Here is a 17240-nt window from a genome sequence, read left to right as displayed (position 1 = left end):
TACAGTAGCAGAGGAAGGTTACAAATGGAGAATTCGATCTAAGTAGATTGGTAGGAAGAGGAGGGAAATGCAAAAATAGAATTAAAAAAAAGTATTTGGTAAAATTTGCACCTCTAGTTACTTCACACCATAAACCAGTGAAACTATAACTGGGAGGTCTCGTTGTCTTCACAACCCAAAGTGAAATAAAAGTGAAATAAAATGACTAAAATATAACATTTTGTTAAAGAACACTGGATTAAATAGTCGAGTCATCGAGTACCTCGCAGGTTCTTTATTCTCACCGTTTCACCTGCTGCTGCCAACAATTTACCCTCATTTGGTGCCTGACGGGTAATAATTTCAGGCTAACATGAATACTCTCATTTACTGCACTTACTCTTTTATTTCTTCAGCAAACCGAGTTTCTGGCTGTGAAATATCGTTTTATTTTACATATTTCAGTCACGTCGTATTAAAGTATAACGTTTAGAACCTGGAATACTCACTCACTTTCTAACCCAGTTATCCTAATCAGGGTCGCTGGGGGTGCTGGAGCTTATACCAGCTCTCAATGGGCACGAGGCATACAGAAGTACCTTGGACAGGGCGCCAGTTCATCGCAGGCCACACACACACACACTTAAGGCAATTTTTGAGTATCTCCAATTTACCTGACTGCATGTCTTTAGACTGTGGAAGGAAATCGGAGCTCCCAGAGGAAACCCACACAGACACGGGTCTACAAAACTGATCTGGCACAGTTTTTATGGTCGCTGACCTTTCTGACGCAACATGACTTATTATATCTGGGCTTAGAGCGGCATGGTGGCTTGGTGGGTAGCACTGTCGCCTCACATCAAGAAGGTCCTGGGTTTGATTCCAAGGTGGAGCGGTCCGGGTTCATTCTGTGTGGAGTTTGCATGTTCTCCCCATGTCTAGTGGGTTTCCTCCAGGAGCTCCGGTTTCCTCCCACAGTACAAAAATGTGCAAGTGAGGTGAATTGGAGACAAAAATTGTCCATGACTGTGTTTGACATTAAAAACTTGAACTGATTAATCTTGTGTAACCAGTAACTACCTGTCCTGTCATGAATGTAACCAAATGTAACCAGTTTAATATAATATAATCAAAGTGTGTAAAACATGACATTAAAATCCTAATAAATAAATAAAGAAATAAATATCCCAACTTGGGAATGGCACTGTGAGTGTACTGACAAGTGCTAGGCTGTTTGGCCACCAGACCCTGGCGTGTAGAAGAACGACCAGCTGATAGCACCGCTGATATTCAAAATTCACCCGAACGCCCTTATGGATTTCAATTTAATATAAATACAGTGGTATCTTAAAACTCGACGTTAGTTGGTTCTGTGAGTGGCGTCGAGTTTAAAAGACGTTGAGTTTCAAGGTATTTTTTCCTTGTTCCATCGTCCTAATGTAAAATAATGAGGTTGTTTTTGACACTTATACACTGAAAATAACACAAATATAATATAAAAACACTGAAATACAATTTAAAACAGTTACAAGTCAATACAAAATACAATAAAAGCTGCTCTTTACCTTTACATCTTATTGTTTTATTATGAAGAAGAGAAGAAGAACCTTTATTGTCATTATACTTGTGTACAACGAAATTTTGTTTGATACTCTCCAAAATATAAAAAAAGAAGAAGAAGATAAAGTATTTACAGAAACATATGGATATTTACACAGTATAACCTTATGGTTCTTAATCGTGGAGATGCTTGATCTTGGAATACCGTATATCGTAGCATGATTAGTAAAGGCGCATTAACATGAGAAGCGAAAAAAAAAAAAATGCCGTTTGCGCTGCTGTACCATTATTTTCTATAGAGTTTGTCGGTACACACGACTTATTGTACTTAAACAACGAGCGAGGAATTTCATTAGTGGAGAGAACTTATGTTCTCATTCAGAGTAATTGCAGTAATAATAAAGAGAAGTTTAGTGCTCCTGTGTCGTTCTCCATACACAACGCTGTGCTGCACTGCACTCAAGTGCAGGTGATAAAATGCATACTGCTGCTGCCCACGTGTCAGAGGGGGTGTGGGTTAACTTTGTTCTCCTCAATCATTGAACAAAGTGGCTGTTCATTGTTAATTTAAAGTTATTAATTCATTCATTTTCTTATCAGCTTAGCCAATTAGGGTCACGGTGGGGGGGGGGGGGGGGGTGATGGAGCCTATCCCAGCTTTTCAATGGGCGCAAGGCACACAGTAACACCCTGGATGGCGGCACCAGTCCATCGCAGGGAGGAAACCCACACAGACACGGGGAGAACATGCAAACTCTGCACAGAAAGGACTCGGACCGCCCCGCCTGGGAATTGAACCCAGGACCTATTTGCTGTGAGGCGACAGTGCTACCCACTAATCCACTGTGCCGCCCTAATTTGAAATTAAATAAATATTTTTTATAAATAGCTGAACACGTCGAGGTAAACGTTGAGTTTTAGGGTAGAAATTTCTCCACACTGAGCTGAGTTTTAAAGATTTTGAGTTTAGTGGAGGACGAGTTAGAAGGTACTACTGTACTATAATTTATACTCATTATACTGTACTACAGTACTGAAAATGTGCTGGTGTGTTTGATGTGCTCGGCCCAGCGAAAATCATCCAGGAATGAGAAGTCTGGTAAGTCTTAGCATCTTTGGTTGGATGTTAATTGCATAATCGTATCATGCAGTACAACCTGATTCTAAGCATCTGCATTCGTTTTCCTCCACTTATTTCTTCGCGTTTTTCTTAAAAAATCTCTCGTCCGTCTGTGTGATCAGTAAAACGACATAATGTGTGTGTGTTCACGGAGGAATACACACTTTCTGTGGATCGTCCATTATGGCGGATCTCCACTGCGTTAGCTCGTATGTGATGATGCTCGATTATGACCACCTGTGTTTCTGAGCGGGAGAATCCAGCACCTGCTTACGCCGAACGCATGATGTGCGGAAAAAGCGCGTAATGAATCTGCGCTGACATAATTTGACGATGCATCTGGGTGCCGTTCCCGAACCGTCTCGGAGCGGGATGATCGGTCGAGCGCGTCTGGTGCCATTTCGCTATAAAGGAACGCGTTTAGCCGGCATCTGGGCGGGCGGAGGGACGGCGAGCGTTTCTGCAGGATTGATTGGGTTTACATTTTAATGTTGTTTATCATTAGCGCCAGACTTTATCCATGCAGCTTCATCTGGGAGTGTATTAGCGGTAATGGGTGTTAGCGCGCGCGAGGACGGATCTGCGCCGGCGTAGTCCTCGATGATAGCTAGCCGCAGATGGAGTGACTTAATGACATTGTTATTGGCGATCTTTTTTTATTCTGACACTAATGCGACTTCGCTCTGTTAGCACGAGTATCCTTCACCTTTTCAGAGACGGGTCTGAACGTGGAGGAGGAACAGATTCGTCTACGCTATCCTTCGTTATCTATGGAATCGTTTCTGTGCGTCGAGAGCGATCTAATCACCCCGCCGTCCTGAAATCCCTAACAGATCTCGTCTTTATCTTAACCATGATCAGTCTGATGAGACTGCTGTTACATATACAGGGGTTGGACAAAATAACTGAAACACCTGGTTTTAGACCACAATAATTTATTAGCATGGTGTAGGGCCTCCTTTTGCGGCCAATACAGCGTCAATTCGTCTTGGAAATGACATATACAAGTCCTGCACAGTGGTCAGAGGGATTTTAAGCCATTCTTCTTGCAGGATAGTGGCCAGGTCACTACATGATGCTGGTGGAGGAAAACGTTTCCTGACTCGCTTCTCCAAAACACCCCAAAGTGGCTCAATAATATTTAGATCTGGTGACTGTGCAGGCCATGGGAGATGTTCAACTTCACTTTCATGTTCATCAAACCAATCTTTCACCAGTCTTGCTGTGTGTATTGGTGCATTGTCATCCTGATACACGGCACCGCCATTGGATGCACATGGTCCTCCAGAATGGTTCGGTAGTCCTTGGCAGTGACGCGCCCATCTAGCACAAGTATTGGGCCAAGGGAATACCATGATATGGCAGCCCAAACCATCACTGATCCACCCCCATGCTTCACTCTGGGCATGCAACAGTCTGGGTGGTACGCTTCTTTGGGGCTTCTCCACACCGTAACTCTCCCGGATGTGGGGAAAACAGTAAAGGTGGACTCATCAGAGAACAATACATGTTTCACATTGTCCACAGCCCAAGATTTGCGCTCCTTGCACCATTTAAACCGACGTTTGGCATTGGCACGAGTGACCAAAGGTTTGGTTATAGCAGCCCGGCCGTGTATATTGACCCTGTGGAGCTCCCGACGGACAGTTCTGGTGGAAACAGGAAAGTTGAGGTGCACATTTAATTCTGCCGTGATTTGGGAAGCCGTGGTTTTATGTTTTTTGGATACAATCCGGGTTAGCACCCGAACATCCCTTTCAGACAGCTTCCTCTTGCGTCCACAGTTAATCCTGTTGGATGTGGTTTGTCCTTCTTGGTGGTATGCTGACATTACCCTGGATACCGTGGCTCTTGATACATCACAAAGACTTGCTGTCTTGGTCACAGATGCGCCAGCAACACGTGCACCAACAATTTGTCCTCTTTTGAACTCTGGTATGTCACCCATAATGTTGTGTGCATTGCAATATTTTGAGCAAAACTGTGCTCTTACCCTGCTAATTGAACCTTCACACTCTGCTCTTACTGGTGCAATGTGCAATTAATGAAGATTGGCCACCAGACTGGTCCAAGTTAGCCATGAAACCTCCCACACTAAAATGACAGGTGTTTCAGTTATTTTGTCCAACCCCTGTATATATACAGTGTATCACAAAAGTGAGTACACCCCTCACATTTCTGCAAATATTTCATTATATCTTTTCATGGGACAACACTATAGACATGAAACTTGGATATAACTTAGAGTAGTCAGTGTACAGCTTGTATAGCAGTGTAGATTTACTGTCTTCTGAAAATAACTCAACACACAGCCATAAATGTCTAAATAGCTGGCAACATAAGTGAGTACACCCCACAGTGAACATGTCCAAATTGTGCCCAAATGTGTCGTTGTCCCTCCCTGGTGTCATGTGTCAAGGTCCCAGGTGTAAATGGGGAGCAGGGCTGTTAAATTTGGTGTTTTGGGTACAATTCTCTCATACTGGCCACTGGATATTCAACATGGCACCTCATGGCAAAGGATGTGAGAAATAGAATTGTTGCTCTCCACAAAGATGGCCTGGGCTGTAAGAAGATTGCTAACACCCTGAAACTGAGCTACAGCATGGTGGCCAAGGTCATACAGCGGTTTTCCAGGACAGGTTCCACTCGGAACAGGCTTCGCCAGGGTCGACCAAAGAAGTTGAGTCCACGTGTTCGGCGTCATATCCAGAGGTTGGCTTTAAAAAATAGACACATGAGTGCTGCCAGCATTGCTGCAGAGGTTGAAGACGTGGGAGGTCAGCCTGTCAGTGCTCAGACCATACGCCGCACACTGCATCAACTCAGTCTGCATGGTCGTCATCCCAGAAGGAAGCTGACGCACAAGAAAGCCCGCAAACAGTTTGCTGAAGACAAGCAGTCCAAGAACATGGATTACTGGAATGCCCTGTGGTCTGACGAGACCAAGATAAACTTGTTTGGCTCAGATGGTGTCCAGCATGTGTGGCGGCGCCCTGGTGAGAAGTACCAAGACAACTGTATCTTGCCTACAGTCAAGCATGGTGGTGGTAGCATCATGGTCTTGGGCTGCATGAGTGTTGCTGGCACTGGGGAGCTGCAGTTCATTGAGGGAAACATGAATTCCAACATGTACTGTGACATTCTGAAACAGAGCATGATCCCCTCCCTTCGAAAACTGGGCCTCATGGCAGTTTTTCAACAGGATAACGACCCCGAACACAACCTCCAAGATGACAACTGCCTTGCTGAGGAAGCTGAAGGTAAAGGTGATGGACTAAACCCAATTGAGCACCTGTGGCGCATCCTCAAGTGGAAGGTGGAGGAGTTCAAGGTGTCTAACATCCACCAGCTCCGTGATGTCATCATGGAGGAGTGGAAGAGGATTCCAGTAGCAACCTGTGCAGCTCTGGTGAATTCCATGCCCAGGAGGGTTAAGGCAGTGCTGGATAATAATGGTGGTCACACAAAATACTGACACTTTGGGCACAATTTGGACATGTTCACTGTGGGGTGTACTCACTTATGTTGCAGCTATTTAGACATTAATGGCTGTGTGTTGAGTTATTTTCAGAAGACAGTAAATCTACACTGCTATACAAGCTGTACACTGACTACTCTAAGTTATATCCAAGTTTTATTTCTATAGTGTTGTCCCATGAAAAGATATAATAAAATATTTGCAGAAATGTGAGGGGTGTACTCACTTTTGTGATACACTGTATATACTGTATATATGTTATATATGCTTGAGCTATTAAAGATTTTGGTTTCTCCGTCTCCCCCAGGTGTCCAACTGGTTCGGAAACAAGCGCATCCGGTATAAGAAGAACATCGGTAAGTTCCAGGAGGAAGCCAATATGTACGCCGCCAGAACCGCCGTGAACGCCGCCAGCGTCTCAGCACACGGCAGCCAAGCCAATTCGCCCTCCACTCCAAATTCAGCAGGTGGGCAAATTTACCTGGACATACACGTGGTCACTAAATCGTGTTTGTCCTCCACCCCCCAAACACACACTGACAGTTTACACTAACAGCTTTATGTCTGGACCCTCTATATGGCCAAAAGTATGTGGACACCTGACCATGAGCTTTTAGACATCCTATGTTAAAACCACACCTATTAATATGGATTCTCTCTCCTTTGTTTGCTGCCTTAACAGTCTCAACTCTGTTGGAAAGATTTTCCGTAACATGTTTATTTCAAACTTCTCAGGATTTTGGCAAAGTAGAGAAGCTCGTGAGTAGAGAAGTAGAGAAGGCTTTTGTTAACGCTTCTTTTAAACACAATCATGACCACATCACCTGTTACCTCTTCACCGGTTTATTTGAAGAAAGCTCCGAAACAGTTTCCAAATTCCATGGTTCCAAGTTCTTGGTCCTATTTTACCGAGGTCGCAGTTTTGCAGGCATCAGATTATGAATTTGCATATATTCACAAATATCAAGGAAGTTAAGAAGGTAAAACATGTGCCGCTCAGGTGGCGCATCGGTAAAAACACACGCTGGAACCAGAGCTGGGGTCTCGAATACATCATATCGGCTGGGCTGAGCGGCCACATGAACAACGATTGGCCTGTTGTTCAGATATGGGCGGGACTAAGCCGGATGGGGTCTATTTCTCATGACTGGTGCAATTTACGACCAAATTACGACCTCTGCTGGCTGATTGATGGCGCCTGCACAGAGATGAGAAAAGAGTGCTCTCAGGGTGGGTCTCTCCATACACAACGCTGAGCTGCACTGCACTCGTCAAGTGTAGGTGATAAGATGCATACGGCTGCTGCCCACGTGTCAGAGGGGGCGTGGGTTAGCTTTGTTCTTCTCAATCAGAGCGGGGATCGGCATTGGTGGAGAGGAAGCATGACGCAATCGGGCAATTGGACGCGGTAAAAGGGAGAAAAAATGAAATGCATAAATAAAATATATATATAAAAAAAAAGAAGGTAAAACATTGTGTTTTTTTGTTTTGCTGTTTTTAATGAGGTAAAAGGTTTACTGGCAGTTTACCTACCATCCCAACTTATTTTATTACTTTTTTTAAAAACGGGTTACACATAAATGATATTTTATCTTAGACAGTTGTGAGCGAATTCAAATAATTAAATAAAAGTAAAATGTACTCAGATTTTGGTGAGCCTGTCATCTCTGTTTCCTTTTTTCCTTTTTTTTTAATGATGATTTGGTTTTTTTATTTTTTTTGTTGTATATATTATATATAGTTTTAGTGTTTATATTTTTTCACATTTATTTCTTTCTCTTTATTTTTTTATTGTCCATTCTCTTTTTTTCTTTTTTTAATGCATTTTCTCCCCATTTTCCCCCTGATTTAGCACACTCAATTTGTCCTTCGCTGCTGAGAGATACCAGATTGCATCCGAGGAGAGCACGTCGCTGTACACGCCTCTTCCGACATGTGTACAGCCCTCCTCTTCTCGCCCCTGCATTCTGCACAGGCGTCTCTTCTGCCAATCAGGGTCCTTACACAGTGTATAAAGACCCACCCACCCACACATAGTCCGGCCCCCACCCTGCAGATACGGTGGCCAATTAGTATCTGCTGCAGGCACTACCAATTATGCCTCCTAGATGGCGCCCAGCTGACCGGCAGCAACACCGAGTTTCGAACCGGGGAGTTCATAATCTCTGTGCTGGTGTGCAAGCGGAATATCCCACTGCGCCACCTGGGCACCAGTATTGTCCATTTTTATTTCTTTCTCTTTCAGTATAATTATAATTTCCTTTTTTTGTTTGTTTGTTTTGTTTCTTCATTCCTTTTGTGTTCACACGTTCTATTATCTTTTGATTCTTGCCTTTCTTCCTTTTGTTCCTTCTCTCTCGGTGTCAGATTTCTGTGCATATTTAGACTTTTCAGATCCACTCCGTTTACAGATTATGAAGAGCAGATCTATTTTGATCGAAGTATTTTTTCCTGAAAATTATTATTATTAATAATAATAAAAATGTGCACGGCCGGGAGAGCATTTGTCCTGCTCAGAATTACAGTGGGTGTAGTGTCTCCGAAATCACTGGGCATAATGCAGCAGCACACCTAATCACCAGTCCATCGCGGGGCCTCGGCCATCCCCACTCAGACACGGCCATTCTGATCTGAATGTAGATGCCCAACCAGCCGGTAGCACCGCTGGAAATTCAAACCCTGTATGCCAGCTGTAGTGGGCTAGCCTATACCACCTGAGTGCCCTTTTTTAGTTAGTTAGATCATTCATTTGTTTAAATGATCAATAGTGCAAATATACACCAATCAGGCATAACATTATGACATCTGACAGGTGAAGTGAATAACACTGATTATCTCTTCATCACGGCACCTGTTAGTAGGTGGGATATATTATATTAGGCAGCAAGTGAACATTTTATCCTCAAAGTTGAAGTTAGAAGCAGAAAAATGGGCGAGCGTGAGGATTTGAGCGAAATTGTGATGGCTAGACGACTGGGTCAGAGCATCTCCAAAACTGCAGCTCTTGTGGGGTGTTCCCAGTCTGCAGTGGACAGTATCTGTCAAAAGTGGTCCAAGGAAGGAACAGTGGTAAACATCACGTGGATGGCCGGGTGCGTGTGCATCGCTTACCTGGGGAACACACGGCACCAGGATGCATTATGAGAAGAAGCTGAGCCGGCGGAGGCAGTGTGATGCTTTGGGCAATGTTCTGCTGGGAAACCTTGGGTCCTGCCATCCATGTGGATGCTACTTTGACATGTACCACCTACCTAAGCATTGTTGCAGACCATGTTCACCCTTTCATGAAGACGGTATTCCCTCATGCCTGTGACCTCTTTCAGCAGGATGACGCGCCCTGCCACAAAGCAAAAACGATTCAGGAACGGTTTGAGGAGCACAACAACGAGTTCGATGTGTTGACTTGGCCTCCAAATTCCCCAGATCTTAGAGTCCAATCGAGCATCTGTGAGATGTGCTGGACAAACAAGTCCGATCCATGGAGGCCCCATCTCACAACTTACAGGAGTTAAAGGATCTGCTGCTAACAGCTTGGTTCCAGATACCACAGCACACCTTCAGGGCTCTAGTGGAGTCCATGCCTCCACGGGTCAGTGCTGTTCTGTCAGCAGAAGGGGGACCAACACAATATAAGGAAGGTGGTCATAATGTTATATATATATATATTTAGTTTTTGCACATTTAAAGATTAAAAACAGGTTTTTAGGGGTTCGTGTGCTGTCCTGCCTGTCAGTTCCTCTGTAGTTCTGCAGATTTAATCCTCAAATTTGAGACTTGTTATAAACCTGTCTACATATTTTTATTAGCCTTGTAACTGAGTCTGAATTGCTCTTGGCCAAAAATAAAACTGAGGTTTTTACAGTTATATAAAAGTGTAAAAAAAAGTCTCATAATGCAGTTTCAGAGGAAATAAAGTCCCTAAATAAAATAAAATCCTTCTGGATGGTTTTTTTTTGGTGGTGATGGTGGTGCTGGGTGTTTTTTTCCGGTTTGTTCTTGCTCTCTCCTGTGCCGCGGTGTAGAATCTCTTGTTCAGACGAGCGCCGGTGCCGCGCTCTCTGTTGGCTCTTCATCCTCTCTGCTCCGTTACGCTTGTCTAACCGAACTCCTGCATGGCCTCTTTTCCTCTTCCCTTCCTCTCCTCTCTGGATATCATGGCATCTCTTTCTCTTTCCTCTGCTCTCAGGTTCTGCCGGCTCTTTTAACATGTCCAATTCTGGTGATTTGTTTATGAGTGTGCAGCCTATGAACGGTGATTCGTACCAGGGGGCTCAGGTGGGAGCCAACGTGCAGTCGCAGGTACGACACACAGCCGGCTCATTCTGCTTTTCAGTCTTTTACTTTGTTCTCAGAACACAAAAGATCTGTGTGTTCAGTATATTTCTATAGCAACCCATTAAAATAAATGGCCAAAAGTATCTGGACACCTGACCGTGAGCTTGCTGGACATCCAATTCCAAAACCACAGGCATAAACGTGGAGCCCTGTTAAGGCTGTACCATCCGCCACAAGATTTCAGAGTGGATCTGTGGGAATTTGTGACAAGTCAGTCAAAATCAGGCCGTCCGATTCATTTCACAGGTGTTCAGTGGGCTTGAGGTCAGGGCTCTGTGCAGGCCACTGGAGTGTTTATTGTATTTATGGATTTTGCTTTATACACAGAGAGTCGTGCTGGAATAACTGTTGACACAAAGTTGGTATAAGCGCATCTGTTCCATTCACAATATTTCTAATCAACCGTTAGAAGGGGTGTCCACATACTTTTGGCTATATAGTGAAACGGCAGTTCTTTTTATAATGTGGCGCTTCTGCTATGTTTGTTTTATCAGCAGCAGGAGAAAATTGCTCATTAATATTTATCTACAGTAAACGGCGTGCCGTTGTCCTGCTGTACGACTTTTCTGTTCCGGATTCGTATTCGTGATCGTGTTTTATCTCCAGAGCTTATTTTCTTTGTCTCTCGGCTGCCGTGTGTCGTTTGACCTTGTTTTTCCGGCGTGAAGTTTTGTTTTGGCGTCCGCGCTTTGCCGTCGACCTTGCTTTGTTTACGTGTGTGTGGATCTGACCTTGGCGTGTTGCTTTTGTGTGTGTTTTCAGGTGGATACCCTTCGCCATGTTATCAGTCAGACAGGAGGATACAGTGATGGCCTCACAGCCAACCAGATGTACAGTCCGCAGGGCATCACCGTAAGCGCGCGCACACACACAAAGCAAAAACATTTTCATTTGCCCTCTACCCAATTATTTCAAAGCCACGGGGCTCAGGATGGCACTTGGTGGGACGTGTCTGCGACTCGTGGTTACTTTTTTGATTAGCTGCGTTTTGCTAATGCCACAGGGCTCGGACTGACCGAGCAACCGTCACGACCGATCAGATCTCCCTGATCACCTGTACCGACCGGGGACAGGTGAGACGGGCATTAGCGAGCGCCCCTTCACCATCAGATCCGCCCAAAGGCTCATTAAAGTCTATAAATGAAACAATATATTTTCCAGCTAAATGCTAAAAATAAAACATCGTGCCCACATCCACGCGTCTCTCAGCTTTCGTTATTTCATAATTTATTTCCGTTCCCCTCGCAAGGGCGCTGCTGCCGGCGTTCCGTCGCGGTGGCGAAATTCGCAACGACAAGCCGTGTGGTAAAGGGGAAAATCGATCAGACAGACACACGGGGATGGGAGCGCGCGCTCGGGACAGCAATCCAAGCACATTGCTCAGATCACGTTCCCGCCGAGCTAATGGCCCTGACAGCAAGAGTGGAGAGACACGGGGGGTAGAAAGAGGAGGAGGAAGGTCAGCGACTGTGCTGCCATGTCTTGGCCCGCTTCGCCGTATGCTAATATGATGAAAAACGATCGGAGGAAAAAAACTCAATTCGTTCCACAGGAATCAGAGCAACACAACAAGGTGTGTGAACCTGAATTTAAGGGTGTAAATACTTTCCTCAGGGCTGCACATTTACCTGTTTACCTTAAAGGTGCAATTTTTACTGGATTTATTCATAATTTTTATGTAGTTAAATGTAGTTATGTAGTTTATGTAGGGATTAAAAAACATAATTTAAAAGTCATTTAAGCCTTTTCATTAATATCCTGCTCAGTAAACGTCCTATAGATGAAAATCTCCACTCAGGCTGAGTAGCCTATCGGTTCAGGTACTGGACTAGTAATCGAAAGGTTGCTGGTTCAAGCCCCACCACTGCCACTGTTGGGCCCTTGAGCAAGACCCTTAACCCTCAATTGCTTAGACAATATACTGTCACAGTCCTGTAAGTCGCTTTGAATAAAAGCGCCTGTTAAGTGCTGAAAATGTAAACGAAACGTAAATTTGCATAAAAACTACAACTGTAAATGTGCTAGAGTTTAAATAAATAAAACAATAAAATATAAATTATTAGATGGACGCTCGGGTGGCCCAGCTGTAAATTGTGCTAGCCCACTCGATGCCCGACCAGCTGATAGCCCTGCTGGGGATTCAAACCTGGATCAGCATCTACATACAGTCATGATTGGCTGTGTCCGAGAGGGGCAGAATGTGCAAGGCACCACAGTGGATTGGTGTCCTGTCCTGGGTTTATTTATTTATTTATTAGGATTTTAACATCATGTTTTACACACTTTGGTTACATTCATGACAGCACAGGTAGTTACTGCTTAATAAAGATTCATCAGTTCAAGTTTAATATCAAACACAGTCATGGACAATTTTGTATCTCCAATTCACCTCACTTGCACGTCTTTGGACTGTGGGAGGACAGAAAGGACCCGGACCGCTACACCTGGGAATCAAACCCAGGACCTTCTTGCTGTGAGGCGACAGTGCTACCCACCGAGTCACTGTGCTGCCACGCTTTAGTTTAAATACATAAATAAAATAAAATATAAATGATCAAGTGGGCGCTCGGGTGGCCCAGCTGTAAATTATGCTAGCCCACTTCTGCTGGGATCCAGCCGGTCGGGTGTGTACATACAGACATGATTGGCTTTGTCTGAGGGGGGAGTGATGTGCAGGGTTTGTTACAGGGTGCGTTATTTCAGTGTTTCTGGGTTCGAATCTCAGCTGTGGTGAGCTAGCCTAATAGAGTGCTGCGCCACCGGAGCTCTTGAATATAAAATGTAAACTTGAATGGAAGAGTGGGAATACATTTCTGAAATATACTCACTCTCTCACTCACTTTCTTAACCGTTTATCCAATCAGGGTCGCAGGTGGGTGCTGGAGCCTATCCCAGCTTTTCAATGGGCGCAAGGCACACAGTAACACCCTGGACGGGGCGCCAGTCCATCTCAGGGCAGACACACATACATACACACACACATTCACTTATAGGGCAATTCAGTGTCTCCAATTAACCTGACTGCATGTTTTTGGACTGTGGGAGGAAACCGGAGCTCCCGGAGGAAACCCAACATGCCAACTCCGCACAGAAAGGACCCGGACCGCCCCGCCTGGGGATCGAACCCAGGACCCTCTTGCTGTGAGGTGACAGTGCTACCCACTAAGCCACCGTGCCGCCCTTTCTGAATACAATAAATCGAAATATTTTAATTTGATGTTTTTGAACCTGCTTTTGTATTTAGTTGTTCATCTCAGCCAGTAAACAGAAAAGTGTGCATCAAAATGTGCAAATCTTTGTTTCCTGTAGAAACTTCCTCACAAATTTAACCAAAAAAACATGAAATCCTATCATAGGAGTCCAAACTTTTGGAAAAGACTTTCATCTTGGTTCGTTTAGACCCTTGGGTTTGTGTTTTTGGCACTTTGTGTGAACTAAAAGTGGATTTGAAGCGGGAGAGTGAGGGATCTTTTTTCCCCTGTGGATTTCTCTCCGGGTTCTGGGTGTTGATGACTCATGTAGGATTTTATAGCAATAATTATGTCTTCAGCGCAGAATAGGAACGCCTCGCCGGAGCCGAACACGTTTTAAGGTCTTTTTCTGCTCTCTTCCATTCTGTTTGATTACGGACTGCCTCGACTCTAAATAACAGGCTTGGAGCCGAGTGGCTGCCGGCTGCCATCTCCAGCCTTCTCGCTATTAATATCCCCGAACGCTCTTTAGCGGGGCTGTCGGAGACGGGAGAAATGGCTTCTGCGCCTCGCATTGTGTTTTCATTTCAATCTCCAAATGTCATAATTTTGCGGCAGTGCTTTTCTCTTTGTTTCTGGGGGGGGGGGGATGTTATACAGCACCCACTTCATCCCCGCTCAGCATTATGCTGTGTGTCAGTAGAAGTGACAGCCATTTAACTCCGTCCTGTATTACACGTCTGTCTGCTCCTCATCACCCCCCCACCCCACCACCACCATCACTACGACTTATGCAAATGCTGTACGTTCCCACTTCGGAGTTCGGCATCTGTGGAACTTTTTTTCCAGTTTTTCCCAATTTAGTCATTTCCAATTCCTTTTTTGGAGGAACCATCCTCTGCTATCCTCGTCTTCGGGCAAGCCGTAGCCTAGAAGGCCGCTGGTTTAAGCCCCACCGCTACCAGGTTGCTTAGACTGTATACTGTAACTGTAATGTAAGTCACTTTGGATAATGGCGTCTGCTAAATGCTGAAAATGTAAATGTAAATGGGCGCAGACGAGCACTCGCCTCCGTTCAGTCTGCTTCTTTACATCAGCCAGCAGTGGATTCTAACAGACTCGGTCACGCTGTACTCTATTTGCTCTTGCGCTACAAGACCAAACAGTAGGAGTCACTGTTGCAGCTGCAGTGAGGAGAAACTCTACCCCACCTTCCCTTTCTCGGCCAGGCTCAGCATCTCTCAAGCATCTCACCCAGATTAGACTGCTGACTGTATCACCCAAGTGCACCATATTTTTAATTCTTTAATTGAGTTCTTTAATGTTTGATCATTTTTCCTCACATTCTTGTTGACTGTGGGCTGCAATTAGTGGCTGTGGAGTAACGGATCTTTAAAAAATCTTACAGTTTTGAAGACCGGCTTTTTTGTCTATTTTATTTATGCATTTTCTCCCAATTTAGTGTAGTCAATTTGTCTTCTTCTACTGGGGGATTGCAATCGAGGTGTGTATATTTGTGCTCACGCCTCCTCCAACCCACGCACAGCCCTTAGCGGAACCCTTTTTCACCCATGCATTCTGCATAGGTGCCTCTATCTGCTAATCAGGGTCCTTACCCAGCGTTTGAAGACCCCGCCCACATAGTCCTGTCATCCCGCCCTAGCAGAATTGCCCAACCGGTGGCAGCACCGCGGTTCGAACCGAGGAGTTCAAAATATCGACACTGGTGTGCTAGCAGAATATCCACCACCTGAGCGCTGAGGTCCAGCTTTGGTGGAAATTGGTTGCAAATAAAAAAAAAAGCAAGGGCTGAAAATGATGCAGTGTCCACTATGCATTCACATGCTGCCGTCGCCACCATGGTTGTGTCTCTGCATAGTGAAAGTTTATCTGTTTCCTCAGTGGCAGTGCATACTGTATTCTTCAAGTTCTTGAATTTACTCAACCAGCTCAAACAATTCAGCTACTTTTACTTCAGCTACTGTATTGTCAATACAAAGGCCACTGTAGATCAGTACAACAATAAAAAAGGCCACCCAAGGAGGGTGGAGGTCACTGCTGAGTCTGGTTCCTCTCAGATTTCTTCCTGTAGTTCCTGTAGTTTTCTCCCCTAATCTAGTCGTATCCAACTACCCTGATTGCGTCATGCTTCACCTCTACTTATACAACCCTCCACTGATGACTGAGGAGCTTCGCAACTGACACACGCCCCCTCCGACACGTGCTTAGTACCGACTGCATTTTTCACCTGCATGAGGCGAGTTCATATGCGGATCAGCCCTGTGCACAGAGAGCCCCAACTCTGCGCAAGCGCCATCAATCAGCAAGCAGGGGTCGTAATTGCACCAGTTATGAGGAACCCTGTTCCGGCTCATCCCACCCTGCATGAACAACAGCCAATTTGTTCATGTTGTTCATGTAGCCACCCAGCCCAGTTGGATGGCAGAGCTGAGATTCGATTTGATGTATTTAAAATCCCAGCTCTGGTGTGCTAGCGTATTTTACCGCTGCGCCACCTCGGCTCACCCTCGGTTTGCTCAGCAGGGTTTTTTTTATCTGTCGGTCCTGGATTGTTAGTTGCTTTGAGACAACATCCACTGTAAGAAGCACTATATAAATAAATTTGACTAGACTTGACACCGTACACTGGTATGTCATGTTTACTTTACATTTCTTGTTTATATATTTCTATATTTTCTATATTGCACAAAAAAACTTTGCACCTTTTAACCCATAATATGAATTGCACATGCAAATGTTCACAGGTATGAATGTGTGTGTGTGTGTGTGTGTGTGTGTGTGATAAGACATACTGTATATAGAGATATGATGGGATGCTTTTTGCCCCTGTGAACCCTGTTTCCGCCTCCTCTAATCTCCATGTCCTTATCTCTGTCTCTCAGGCTAACGGTGGATGGCAGGATGCTACTACCCCCTCCTCAGTGACCTCACCCACAGAAGGACCCGGGAGTGTTCACTCCGACACCTCCAACTGATCCCTCCATGGCCCTCGCTTCTCCTTCTCCTCGTTCTTCTTTTCCATCCCTCACCGCTGCACAAAACATGGACTTTCTGCTCCGATTGATTCATCACTGTTTCACTAACACACACACACACACACACACACACACTCACACACTCACGGACAGCATTACAATAAACTCCAAATCATTTCTCTTCTCTTCATGTGTAAAAATAAGCTTCAGTTAAGGTTAGAGAATCCAAATAGTCCTGACTTGGTATTGGGGTTAAATAGTACGATCACACTACCTCCTGAGTAAAACCCAGTACAGCTACACAACAGAGCAGGACGGCAGTCAGACACGGCTGAACATATTTGGAATAACAGGATCCATGCTGCATACGATGTGCCATTATTTTCCATACTGAGAACCCGTGAACATTGTTGAGTGTCCATAGTGCCAAAGTATTTTTCTACATCCATCGTACAATACGATCTCATTTCACACCTTCCTACTTCCACACCTACGTGTTGTAATATAAGGAAACATTGTATATAAAGACATGTTTTATATCTCCCTCTCCCATTCGGCTAACTTAAATGATTTTTATC

The 17240-nt window shown here is 44.7% G+C and overlaps 1 protein-coding gene across 1 annotated transcript in view; it reads left to right on the top strand.

Annotated features, from left to right (window-relative positions):
• The window catches only part of pbx1b (pre-B-cell leukemia homeobox 1b), a 139090-nt gene extending 122268 nt beyond the window's left edge, over window positions 1-16822 (top strand). The window contains exons 6-9 of the mRNA XM_062996532.1: window positions 6448-6607; window positions 10327-10439; window positions 11238-11327; window positions 16570-16822. Coding sequence (XP_062852602.1) covers window positions 6448-6607; window positions 10327-10439; window positions 11238-11327; window positions 16570-16662 — 456 coding nt within the window. The 3' untranslated portion in view covers window positions 16663-16822. The remainder of the gene's footprint in view (window positions 1-6447; window positions 6608-10326; window positions 10440-11237; window positions 11328-16569) is intronic.
• The last annotated feature ends 418 nt before the right edge of the window (window positions 16823-17240 follow it).

This window comes from Trichomycterus rosablanca, chromosome 6, assembly GCF_030014385.1.
Source record: "Trichomycterus rosablanca isolate fTriRos1 chromosome 6, fTriRos1.hap1, whole genome shotgun sequence".
Classification (NCBI taxonomy): domain Eukaryota; kingdom Metazoa; phylum Chordata; class Actinopteri; order Siluriformes; family Trichomycteridae; genus Trichomycterus; species Trichomycterus rosablanca.
This window is presented reverse-complemented; position numbering and strand designations above follow the sequence as displayed.